At 38.1% G+C, this 13762-nt stretch overlaps 2 protein-coding genes across 6 annotated transcripts in view; one reads left to right on the forward strand and one right to left on the reverse strand.

The window, feature by feature from the left end:
- Positions 1-1558, forward strand: part of pou3f2b (POU class 3 homeobox 2b) — a 6589-nt gene extending 5031 nt beyond the window's left edge. The window contains exon 2 of the mRNA XM_088410002.1: positions 669-1558. The gene's annotated coding sequence lies outside the window, so the exon portion shown is untranslated. The remainder of the gene's footprint in view (positions 1-668) is intronic.
- The window catches only part of fbxl4 (F-box and leucine-rich repeat protein 4), a 45613-nt gene that overhangs the window by 18099 nt on the left and 13752 nt on the right, over positions 1-13762 (reverse strand). For 3 of the 5 annotated variants that reach the window (XM_088409999.1, XM_088409997.1, XM_088409998.1), the window contains exons 7-9: positions 12970-13094; positions 12671-12858; positions 5709-11476 (exon numbers count right to left, since the gene is read on the reverse strand). In XM_088409999.1, coding sequence (XP_088266125.1) covers positions 11313-11476; positions 12671-12858; positions 12970-13094 — 477 coding nt within the window. In that variant the 3' untranslated portion in view covers positions 5709-11312. Of the gene's footprint in view, positions 1-5655; positions 11477-12670; positions 12859-12969; positions 13095-13762 lie in introns of those variants that run through there. The other 2 variants (XM_088410000.1, XM_088410001.1) reach the window with 2 other exon arrangements.

Raw genomic sequence — 13762 nt, forward strand, 5'->3', positions numbered from 1 at the left:
ACTAATTTGGAAAAATAACACCCAAACATGTGGATTGACCAAAAGTATAGATTTTTTTGAAAAACATAAAAGAAACATTGAATATATATATATATATATATATATATATATATATATATATATATATATATATATATATATATATATATATATATATATATATATATATATTCACAAAAATGTGACTTGTAAGATTCTGGCCTGACACCAGCAATACATAAAAACTTTAATATGGAATTGTATTAATTTTTTTGTGAAAATATTTTAGCCACCAAAGGTAACAACTATGTAACAACTGCATGATGGGCAAATGATTTGGTTTTCAAAAATGTTGAGCACATTTAAGGCTTCAAACTCAATTTCGTTGCACGCCACTTTGTGGTTAGGGCTTGCCTCAGAAGGCCGTTATGACGGGTAAATAAAACAAATGCCTCAAGATCTCATCACATTATTACATATACACAGCAAATTGATGTATCATAATAGTTTTGAAATAGAAGCACTGAATAATAGTTTGCACAATTAATGTACACGTTTGTGCAAATGCAACAAATAATCCAAATAACAAAAATGTATTGCAAAATCTCAATATTATGCATGACACATTTTGGTACATATTTTAGCAGGCATCGTAGAAGCTGACATGTTTGATTTGCTTGATGCAACAGGGCAGCTCTGTCCCCGGGGCCTTGAGTTTGACACCCGTGCCGAATACGTTCTACCAAGTGCCAACCAGGATTCATTCTTGAGTCCAGAAAAGTTGTCCAGAAAAGACAAAGCAAGTCAATATGGTCCTCCAGAAGGCCAAGAAGATCATCTGAGACGCGTGTTGACACTTTTCAGTTCCAGCTTTTCAACTCTGACACTTTGCAACATACTTTTCTCAGCTTCAACTCACCGTAAACTGATTACGTTTTGGCAGTATTTTTGGCCAAAGACATTTTGACAAGACAAGGTAAGACAAGCACGAGGCTAAAGTGAAATTAATTCTGGATTCAGGAGTTCCTAGCACACACTAGAGTTGTACAAGATGATCGATTTTTTTTCAACCCATTAGAAATAATCCACTGCGGAGATTACTGAATGCTGACAAGCACAGTCGAAGGAAAAGCAATCCAAACATACGCAAAACAGGAAAGCTGCCGCATGATTGCTTTTTGATTGCTGACTTTAATCTGAAGGGTTGATTATTTACTGAAGCATACAACCTTCCGAAGCAGCCGGCAAGAAATATTTGATCTTAAGATGCTGTCATTGGAAAAACTACAGCACATGTACCGAAGATATCATTCCAGCTTTCAATTTTCACGGCCCAAATTTACTTCTAAAGATCATTTAGTCTGTAATTTATCAAGTGAAGCAAATACACACAAAAAAAGTTGTTAAAGCCATCCTTTTTTTTTTTTAATGTCAAGGCATTCAAGTCTTCAAAATGCCCTTCATATCAGTGAGAGAAACCTCCAGTGCACCAAAAGCCAAACGCCCAACTAGTACACAACACTGGGTGTAGCAATTTTTTCAACAGCATTTTCCAATAATAAATTGCCTAATGAAATTACGTTTGTGACGAACTGTAGTTAATTCTTGTGTGGGACAGTTTTGAACACGCACATAAACCAGGTGTTGCGCAACTCCACTATTTGCCATTGTTGTTATTCCTTCCTGCTCAGACACTTTGCAGGCAATTACACCCAGCACACTTAAGCACACAAATACGTGTGCCAGTTCATTTGTAAACTAGTTAGTGTTTAATTAGAACTTCACATGAACTTTGCTGATCAGTGAAGCGAATCATGTCACCCCATCAGTATGTTATTATTCCGGCTATAATTGCTCGACATGCTCATCTGAGCTGCGATGCCTCCAAATGCTCCCGAGACACTGGTGGTCAAGCTAAAGCAAACACGAGATGTAAATAAATAATACGAAAGCTTTTTATAATTTTTAACGGATATGAAAGTCTGCACACCCCTGCTCAAAATACAGGTTTTTGTGATGTACAAAAAAATGAGACCAAATTATCTTTTTCAAACGTTCTCTTTTAAAGTGACTTACAACTCAGTTGGAAAAAATAAAACTGTAGTTGTACAAGTGTGCACATCCTCATGACGTGGTTATGCTCAGAATTAACCACATGATTCAAACTAAATTAGATTCAGCGCACACTTGCCACCATTTGAAGTGAAAGACAAATAAAAAAAAAAATCACAAAATTATGTTCTTGTCCTACTCATAAAACAGGTAAGATGTGATTGGACATTACCTAAGTTTGCTCATTCTCACTTAACTTTAGTTTAATTATGACTAGTTAATTCTGAACACAGCTACAATCCTTCTCAGAAGAGTGTGAGCACAGTCCTGCAAACACAAATATTTGTTATTATTGCTTTCCCTTCATAAAATATGCATTTCCCCCCACTGAATTGGACAGGTAAGCACTCACATTAAAGGTGGAAAAGGTGTGGCAATAATTTACTTTTTATATATATATATATATATATATATATATATATATATATATATATATATATATATATATATATATATATATATATATATATATATATATATACACACACACACACACACACGGCCAAAAAAACTGGGTTGTGCATATATTTTATATTTACTCTATAAATCTGATAAAGCATGAGAATGTTTACTATTGAAAAAAAGTTTCCTTTTTAAAGTTCCTTCATCTTAACTGCATCACACGCCACAATTTTACAAACACTTTGTTGCCTTGGTTGGGATTCAGTCAATTAACTGACCAGATTACAAACTAAGTTTCTGGAGTAGCATCAATAAAATTAATATGTATTTTTATTGGTTTAATGTTATTTGTTTGAAAAGTGTGATGGGTGCGGTACAGCAACTTCAGAAAAACTAACAACTTGTTTTTTTCAAGCCTCCTAAACTCACTGCAGTTAAACATTAAAGGAAAAAAAATAGATTGCTTCATCTCTGTCCACACCAATGTAGACAGACAGGAGAGCTCTCCGATAGCCACTTTAAGATACAAGAAAAATGAATGTTTTCGCTAACTGTAGTCTGTCCATGGCAAAAATTGCTGTTGCAGGGAGGCTTTTCTTCTTTCTGAATGTATTTGACTTTGCCTTGAGCAAGGCCTACAGCTAGACATGCAAAACAGTTGGATTAAAAATATCCCAATTATGAGTAAAAAAAAAAAAAAAAAAAAAAAACGGCCCCAACTTTTTGAAGCAACTTTTTGGGTTGTCTTGTCTAAAACAACTAAATTTTTGAGACTGTCTACAAAATGAACCATGTTTGAAGCTGTTTAGGCTAAAATAACCCAAAGGTTTGGATCAAATCAACCCAAATATAAGGTTGTTCTTTTTGACACATAATTGCGTTAACTGAATACCGTTTTGCTGACATGCCTTTGAGCAAGGCCTATGCTTACTGTCCTTCAAGAGGTGCGACAAATGAAGAGTCCCCTCAATGTTGGGAGTAATTCATTACAAAATTATTTACTGTAATGCATTACTTTTTACTGTAATGCAGTTATGTAATATATTACACGCACAAAAATAGTAATATTGTACTCATTTCTGAGAGTAAAGTAATGCATTACTTTGCATTTTTAGCCTGAAAATGGTGTTTTATCTCCCACCTAAATCCCCCCAAAATTCGCCAAAAACATCGCGAAATTGGAGGAGAAAAGTAAGGGGCAAAATGTTTACATGCTAATCTACTACAGCTGAGATGAAAGGGCGGGTTGAATATGGACATTACGTACACAAGTTGGACAAACGACCATTACTTTCAGTATGTCAGAGAAAAGACAAGAAAAATATAATCATTAGGTACACTTTGTGCGCGACACCTAAAACGCTGTCCACTTTTCCAAATAGGACCAGTAACTTGACAAACCATTTAGAGCGGGACCACAGTAATGTGAAGTTGGTGAAAAGAAAACATGCGGAGGATTGCGCTCTCTCGCTGAGGGATGACACTTCGACAACAAAAGGTTAGAAATATTGTTCAGGAGATATGCTGCCACTTTCCATTGTGGATTCACCAGCATTTGTCGGCAAGCTCCCTGTCGCAACCAGCAATAATGACAAGATAAGCTAATGCTAATTTTCACTGTACAATTTCTATTAATAATACTGTACTCAATAAATAGTACTAGTCAATGTGTATCAAGATGAAGCGCATAAAACTAAAGTTAGCCAGTATGTTAAACACCTTAACGATGACATAGGTAGCTGCTAATGTTAGCTCTACCAAAGCCATCTATTTTGGAAACCTGTCTCTAACCTAGCCAACATTTCACCGTGTATGCTTATAAGTATGAGAGCCGTTTCTTTGTGTGGTAATAATTTGAATTTCCCCCCAAAATCACTAATCAGTACAATCAATTCAACTAAATAAAAATATATGATCACGAAACGAAGTCGTGATTTGTTCTCCCCACACACTGACGTTTAAGGATAGGAACTATGACTCATCACCCAGATGTAAGAAACAAGTAAAAGCTGGACTAATTGATGTGGTTCTCCCCTCAGATAAAAGAGCCTCATAACCAAAAGTGAGCGGGGAATCAAACGGCAGCAACGTGCAGGAAAGCCAACATGAATCCTGTTTGCATCCTCACACTGAGCACCGGCTGAGGAATAATCATTGGGGAGGCAGCCTAAATTAATACTCCAGTTGAGGCCGCCTCATTCTCTGTCATTAGGGCACATTACAGGGCCACAATATACGTCATTAATCTAGGCACAAACAATTAATTAAAAGGCAGTTAAGGAGACAAGCTCGTGTCACTTCTCCCCGTGGTTTTAATAGACTGCAAAACAGCAGAAGGCCAAGTCAAAAAGGCTCATTCCGCCATTTACTTCCAGTCACTCATCCTGCCTAATGGTTGCATTTGTCATTGCTGTGGATTCAGAACCCAAAGTCTCCGCTAGCTCATTTAGACAGCAAACGGCAAATTCATATTTTACGACTGAATATAAAGACTTCCACTGTACAACATACATGTTGAGTTTCCTCACCGCAGCGGTTGAATATTTTCCCACAAAGAGAAATTAAAGCATGGGGGCAGCAGGGGCATGTCCAACTTATGGCATATTGATTAATCACATATCCAAGCTGGGGTAGGGGGTTATGGTTCATACACAGAACAAATTTAATTCAGTCAGTGGTCACACTTCGACAAAATGATTAGAGGTTAACAACCAAATGTATTAGATCACAAACGATGGCGGTGTGGGTTAAGTATAAATGAACATTTTTGCTCAAAATTTAGTTGAAACTCATCCTATAAAACATTACTCATATTGCGCATGCGAGAAAGGGGTGGCGGCACGATGGAAGACTGGTTAGCAAGTCCGCCTGACAGCGTCACCTGTGTGGAATTTGCATGTTCTCCCCATGCCGGTGTAGGTTTTCTCCGGGCACTCCGGTTCCCTCCCGCATTCCTATAAACACGCATGTACACGCTGTAAATTGTCCTTAGGTGTAAATGTGAATGGTTGGTTGTCTGTGTGACCTGCGATTGGCTGGCAACCAATTCAGGGTGTCCTCCGCCTGAAGACAGTCGGTATATGCACCAGCACGCCAGCGACCTAGTGAAGATGAGCGACTAATGAAAACAGATGGATGAAAAAAGGGGTTCTGCGAGAAAGGTTATATGAAGTGCTGCTGTGTAATTTTGAACATGATAAATGCCACTCTTACAGTTGAGTTTCACAATACAGGTATGTTGTTTCGCTTTAGATATACAGATACACATACTGCATTCAGTTCTAGTGGATACAAATATACTGTAGATGGCCAAACTGTAATGCCAACATGAGGAGAAGCTGATGCACACTTGTGTGACAAGACATTGGTCATAAAAACAAAAACAATACATGCAACCAGTTCACTTACGTTTTTCCTTTTTAAATAAAGAAAAACACATCATATATGGAATACTATATTTGCAAACATGAAGAACAGCCAATCATACTTGGTTGTGCACTTGTCTGTCTTGACCACTAAAGATGAGAGAAACTTAATACAGTTTGTGTAGATTTTCTGCTAAAATGTTTGCATTTTGAGATTTGAATGTGATGGTGAACAATTGATAACAAGAATCAAATGCTTGGATTTTGATCTGGTCGTTGTAATCCTGATATTTAATTGAATATGTTGGTACAAGGAATCCTAGTTTCACTTGGGTAAGTCTTCAAAATCACAATTCAAAATGAATATCTTAAAAAAAAAAAAAAAACTAAGCCCTGCATTCCCCCATATTATATTGTATTCCAGCATATTACAATATAGTATTTTGGGTGTAAAACAGAACACATTCTCATAAAGAAAGAAAAAAAAATAGCACAAGAATTAATATGGCTGATGCAAACAGGAGCATGTGGCATATATACACATACATATACATGGACAAAATTGTAGTAACCCTATTTTAATGAATAGGGGAAAAAAAACAAAAAACAATACAGGAATAAATAATTAAGTAATACATGAAAACCGTTTTAAGTAAAACAACAGCTATAAATGGTTGCCAGATTGTTAAAATAGTTGTAGATAAATTAGTTAATCGATTACATTTCAATTAATTGATTAGTTTCTATAGCGCGAGTGTAAACCATAACAATTGAACAGAGCAATGGATAGAATTTGTTTCCTCTAAAGGACAGAAGAGTCCAAAATGGATGAGAAATTGAAGAGACGGCTGCTACGAAGGACACCAAAAGCGCTCAGAACAACTTTCAAAAAGACAAACACCTAGCTGAAGCTGCTTCAGTCAGATTGTGCCAAAAGTTGTTTAAGCCAAAGTGGACTTTGTGGGAGACGATCATGAATGCAACCTCTGTTGAAAATACATTACAAAAATTGACAAACTGCATGTTGACAAGCCACAAAACCTCTCAGAGAATGTCCTATGGACAGGTGAGACAAAAACTTTTTGGGAAGGAAGCTTTGTGTTCACACAAAAATTGAGCGTACTAAGAAAAGAATATCATCCCTGCTATGAAACACGGAAGAGGCTATGTCATGTTCTAATGCTGCTTTGCTGCATCTGGCACAGGGTGTCTTAAATCTGTGCAGGGTACAAAGAAATCTCAAGATCAAAATCGCACCGAGCATCTGTGGAAGTAGCAAAAACATGCCGTCAGGAGAAAGTGCTTCACAATCCCGAGGCAACTGGAGCAGTTTGCTCATAAAGAGTGGGTCAAAACACTCCCTACAGCCATGAGCACTCCTGCTCAACCCCCGCCTAATCCCCACAATGCAAGTTTTCTTAAAGGGCCAGGCTCAACCTGTGTTGTTATCCCCTGATGCATCCACTCGCACACCACTCCCCTCCTTCACGTGTGCGGTTCCACACAGCTATCAAACTCACGCACTCACAAGCGCACCACCTGGAAGAGTCGGAAAGAGTCGTTGCCAGAACTTCTTTATATACTGCCATGACTCTGACTGATGAGCAGTGGCTTAGTGTGAAGAAAACTTGCATTCCTTTGCAGCTCAAAGGACCGAGTATTAGCAGGCAGATTGCTTTAGACTTCATGTTAGGGATGAGCGTGGGAGTGTTACTGCATTACATCAGGTAGGCTCTGCTGTAAAGTGACAGTCTGTTGAAAAAAGCAAAAAAAAAAAAAAAAAAAGGCTCAAAAGTGGAAGTGTGAAGCGGCAAGGAACACTGTAATTTTGATTAACTACAATTTAAAAGCAATGTCTAATTTTCATCGGGTAATTTTCAGTCACATGCTTATTTGTTGTTAAATGTATTACTTTTCTTTTGTGATTTTTATTATTATTATCATGGTTATTACCATTATCATTTATTCAATTAACAAGAGAGGCCTCATTTCTTTTGTCCAAGTGTGTATTAATGACTTAAATTGTGACAGAATAAATACCTATCACTTTGGTGGTGGAACAATCAGTCAAACAAAGCAAATTAAAACAGTCATAAAATTCAAGCGCACATATAAGGCACAAATATAGTATAGCTTACTCATTTAGTAGAAACATGTACCAAAACAAAAATGACTTTAGGGGGAAGAAAAATATTGGGACATAGAGGAACTACATCAGCCATAGATTATATTCCATGGTGGATTTTTCTTTTTTGTAAACAGTGACCTTGGCAGCTGACACAGTGGTTTAAATGTTAATGTTAAAATGCACAGGGCCGTATCGGTAAGGATATAATTGCCTGAAGATCTCAAATGTGTTTAGTCCCTAATTTAAAGTGATGGAACTGTAAATTATAAGCAGGGTGTAATGACCCCAAAAAATGACCTTTGTTTTCAAACTCATAAGCACTTGTGCTATAACAAGAAGAAATTATACTTGAATGTTAGACAGGTGCCTGACGAAGAAGTAAGAATCACACACCAAATTGACCTTTGACCTAATTTCTGAGGTCATCTTCAGTCAGTTATCATTTTGAATTCAACAGGCCGCTTACATAAGTCATTATACTGTACATAAAGATGCCTCATGAGGTAGAACAACAATCCCCAAAAGTTGAGCTGCTAAAAGTTGTTGACATTATTCTGAACATGAAATATGCACTGAATTCATGGGGATTTGATCACACAATGTTATCAGTTCAAAAAGATACACGCCACGATACATTACCGTTATAAGTACATTTTTCAACATAATTGTGATTGGGTAGTTCAGTTTGCTCTTGCTGATTGGTGGCCAACAGAGTACAAATCATAACAACTTTAAACCCTGAGCTTCATGACAAATAGTGGTTGAAATGGTATTGTCATTTTAAGACATGTCTTAAAAGTCATTTCTGTTTGGTTGCTAGACAATAAAATAGTCTAACAGCAGTATTGGCGGCATGGCTCGGTAGAAGAGTGCTCATCTCCCAGCTGAGAGGCTGTGGATTCGATGCCCTGACCATCAAGACCATGTGGAAGTGTCCTTGTGCAAGACACTGAACCGCCAATTGCTCCTGATGCTGCGTCATCAATAGGTAAATGACGAGTCAGTGTAAAGCGCTTTGAGTACCCAAGGTAGAAAAGCGCTATATAAGTGAAAGTCCATTTACCAGTGAGTGGCAGTTCAGAATAAATAACAAGAGGAAAATGTTATCTTAAGAGAAGTATTCTTGTTGTAGTCTTGTTTGTCTCGCCTTGTCAGGACTGATGCTGCACTAAAATATCTTTGGTGAAGTGCAGACACAAAAAGGCAGATGAGTCGCTGAGTCTGACAAGAACTTATCTACGTGGAAAACAATTATTCAAGTAAACCCCCCCAAATTTTCCATATTTGTAGAAATAATTCACCGTCATTTAGATTTTACGTGCTCAAAATGGATAAATGTTGCTAATCATTTCCATCCATAAAAATTACATTTGACAAAAATTGAAAAAATTAGGAATAGTCACCGATTCAAGTTTTTTTTCATTTATTGGCCACCGAAACACAAACTTTAACACAATGACTTCTGTAATAAAATGGTTTCATTTCTTTGGGTGATCAAATTCTGCAAATTTCCTTCATGTAGATATGTGATTTGCAGAAAACAAAATACATAAATAAAAGAATAATTTGGGTGTTGACATTGTACGTCTGAAATAAAACACTTTCTCTGTATTTTTAAGCTGAAACGTTAAATGATCACATAGTTGCAGTACCGCTAATAATGACAATTTAACTGCCCACAGTCTCACATTTTTATTTCATATCAACTTGAATGCATATATACAGTAGATATAAAAAGTCTACACACCAATATGCCATGTTTTTGTGATAATAAAAAGATTACCTATTCCAAAACTTGTCCCACCGTTAAAATGACCGACAAAGTTTACAGCTCAAAACTGAAAACAAAATGATGGCTTTGATGGGAATTTCCCAATCACATTTAAATCGTGGCTTCAACTCACAATTAATTTAACAATAAATTAGTCTGTCAGTTATTTTGATGATTAATTGGCTTTAAGAAAAAAGCATGTGAGCAGCTAAGATAATGGATGATAGATGTTTTCATGTGTTTCTCTTAATCCAAATTATTTTAAATTGACTGTGCAGAAAACGCGGAAACTAATGAATCATGATTCAGTTAGTGCTTTGGTTTGCAACGTATTAAAAATACCAAAGCCAAAAATGTTGATCATTGTTTTACAAAGTAAGATACTTACAAATGTTTAAGTTGGTTCAAAACAATGTCAGTCAGTCTGCTTCCATGCGGGATGATAGAAATCTGAGAATATTTAGTGTGGAGTGGCTCAAATTTAAAGACTTTGGAATGCTCAAAAACGGCTAACGGGTTCACCCAGAATACAAATTCATTGCTGGTGTCGTACAAAATTAAACCAGATTCGCAACCGTTTTAGGAACTTTATCTTCCGGAATAACGTCCAGGTCAACAAAAGAGTGCTTTGACAGGAAAAGGTTAAGGTTCTGAAGTGGCCCAGAAAGAGTCCAGAGCTGAAAGCGATCGGACATCTGTGGGGTAATCCGAAGAGCTCTTGAAATCTAACAAGTTTAGGCGTGCTTTTTCTGAGTGGGCAAATATTGCCACATCCAGTTACGCCACAGTGATATCAGGTACAATAAGCCTATTGTGCTTCTCATGAAAAAAAATAAAAAATAAAAAAATCAGCTTGCACTTCGATTGAGCTGTCCAGGTTAAGTGTCACATTAAAGGTGGAACTCACTGTTGAAATGTTTTATTTTGGTGTCACCTATTCATGTCACAAGAAACGGCCATTTGAAGAGGCCAAGTCTTTTCATATCCACTGAAATAGCATCAAGCATGATTCCTGATAGCTGCGATAATTTGGCTAGACTGGAACTAGTGTGTCAACGATGCCTGTGCATGATAATACTCGTCTAATGGTCAATCTGAGAAGGCACTGACCAAAGCCCTGATTATACAAGATGGAGGTCCTGCTGATGCTTCCCAGAAGTTAGTATCAAAGATCAAGTTTTACATGTGTCATTTTTGTTTTTTTGCCTTGATGTTCTACTGAATTGATTCAGTAAGTCAATGACATATATAAGAGCTGGGTGTTGCTGGATTATTTCGAAATAGTGTTTCATATTCCAGAGAAGCAGTTCCTTCACTGTCCAAAAAATAATCAAGTTTCACATGTTATAGCCCTCTGGCTTGGAGTTTGTGGTTGTTTCTTGATTTGTTTTCACTTTATTCCAGTCCAAAGAACGTCATCCCCAGTTTGACTGCCTTATTCACTGACCGCTAATAGAAGATCTTGTGATACCAAAGCGTCTCTCCATCTTCTGCAGTGCATCAATTTGCCTCCTCCCGTTTCCTCAGCGTGCTAAGAAATGAGACCACGCTGCGGTCAGTGCGTGAAACTCCTCTTGATGGCTACATGGGGGAAGAGGCTGGATAGCTCTTGGGCTATCCTTGTATCTATCTGTGAGCAGAAAGAAACATCCAGGAGCAGCAGCTGTGGACACGACTGCAGGAGTTTCTTCAATGAGGCAGCACTCACAAGCCGTGTACCTGACAGGTTACAACATGGATGTCAACTCAATCAAGCTGTAATCAAGGGAGATGAATTAAGGTCTATAATTAATGGGTCTAATGAATCTCTTTTTAATCTTGCCTAACTGTGAAAAAAATCCTCAACCAGTGTTTGTTTGCTTCAGATATGCTGTTATTGTGGCAGATCAGAAGTGTGATATATAAGAACAAAAACATTTTTTTTTTTAACCAGATGCAGTTATATCCATTGACCTTCTACCGTATTTGAGACTAGCCCCAAGTGCTGGCTGGAAACTTCACTTTTATCTATCAGGAGTGTCACATCCCTGGCTTATGTCTTTTTTGTTGTAGGCGAGGTCCTCCTGCCACGACGAGAGGGCGGGGTCACTGGCCGCGTACCTGACGACCATCGTCATCAAGGCCTTACTTAAGGCGGCCGGCGCAGGAGGACAATCGCCGGGTTATTCCATGAGCCACTCTTCATTGAAGCCTTAGTCGTTCCCAGTTGTTTCTAATCCTGAGTCTCCGCAGTCGCGCATTTTGTTTTGTACTTTGCCTTGTGCTTTTTGCTTCGTTGCTCGTTTGCCTTTTGCTACTCCTCCGGGCTTTTTTGTTGTTCCTAGTTTTTTGATTGTCCTCCTGCTGACCTCGTCCCCTTGTGCCAGACTACTTGATCATTTAGGCCCGTTTGGTCTCTCTTTTTGTTGCACCTTTTTCCCCACGCTTGCCGTGCAATTTTTGTTAATAAATCCTTGAAGCTGAACCCAGCGTGTCGTGTTGGGGTCCTCAAACCACTCGTGTCTCGGGGTTATTCCTAACAAGGATGAATGGTGCGGTTTTCTTTTGCCAGTCATGGAATAACTAGCAAATAACATTAAAATAAAACGTTGGCTAACGTAACATAGGCTAAACTTGAGCTGCTTGTGAGGTAAGAAAGCTCCTTACAAAGAATGCACACAGTATCACTCAATCAAGTTTCCATTAGGGTGTGTGGTTTTTTTTTTGTTTGGTTTTTTGTTAAAGTCATTCATTCATTCATTCATTAGTCCAGGTTTCGATCACACTGCAGGATATACTACTAACCTGCCCCTTTCGAGTCATCACAGATGCTCTAGTGTTTGATGAATGAACTAAGTGATAGTATTTCTGCCACCATCAACATGAAACAGGTAAAGTTTCTTCTGCAATGTAAAGAATAAGGAACTCATTTACCCAGAATGTCTAGATGTTGCAAAGACGGGCAGCTGGAGGCCAACTCCTCGATATCTGAGTCACGGACTGTGCGATTGGCTGTGAGGAAGAGCTTGCGTAAGCGTGGTAAGCTGCGGGCGAGGTGCTGGAAACATCCAGTGCTGCTCTGCAGTGTGGGACACCAGCCCAAGTCCAGTTCCTCTAACATTCTTCGCAGTTACAGATCAAACGACAAACAGTTATGCAATTGACTGGACTCCAAGTATAACAACTCACCTCAAGCAAGGTCAGCTTTGAACTCATGGCTGAAATCGACCTACCTGCAGCCAGAGACAAGCTCATTCAGGCCACGATCTGTTAGGTTTCTGCAGCGCCAAAGGTCCAAGGAACATAGTGAGCGGCAGCGAGTGGCTAGCATACTGGCCACTACATCATAGTCTTCAATCTGTATGGAAATATTTTGAGTAAGTGTACATTCTCCAGCAAGGGCAGTTGAACTATGAAGAGCAAAGTTTGACGACCATTTTAAAAGGGATCTGCTCCTACTTAGGTATTTAGAACGCATGGTCAGAAACAAATTCACGTTAACAGCAAAAAAAAAACTATTTCACACCAATGAAGCCCTAAAGTTACCTCACCCCCAAAAATCAGTTGATCGAAAATGATCTTTAACATCTTAACCATTCTGTTTACTTTTAGTTAAAGTAGATCTTAAAGTATAATGTACAAAGTAGTACAAAGTACAGTAGATCAAAAACATCAAGAAGGCAAAAAATGATCTGGAAGGCATTTGACTGGAACGTGCACAGAACAAGCCATCTTCAACAAGCGCACACACAAATGGCAAAGCAGTGATAACACCAAGAACTGGGTGTCTCTTTTGAATTGACAAGTGAAATGAAAACAAAACTGGTCAGTGAGGCTGCCAAGACGCCATCAGAATCCTTAAAAGAACTGCAGGAATATTTGGCAATTAAATTTGGCTACTAAAAGTGATGACAATGTCTTGTATTCCTCATACGTCTGCGCTGCAACCATGGGCTCCAGACCATAATTCATTATAACTATGTAGCTTTTGATATTCTGCCATTCAAACTTTTAACTTTGATACAG

The sequence above is a fragment of the Hippichthys cyanospilos genome, chromosome 3, assembly GCF_059441005.1.
Source record: "Hippichthys cyanospilos isolate Australia breed blue-spotted pipefish chromosome 3, RoL_Hcya_1.0, whole genome shotgun sequence".
Lineage (NCBI taxonomy): Eukaryota > Metazoa > Chordata > Actinopteri > Syngnathiformes > Syngnathidae > Hippichthys > Hippichthys cyanospilos.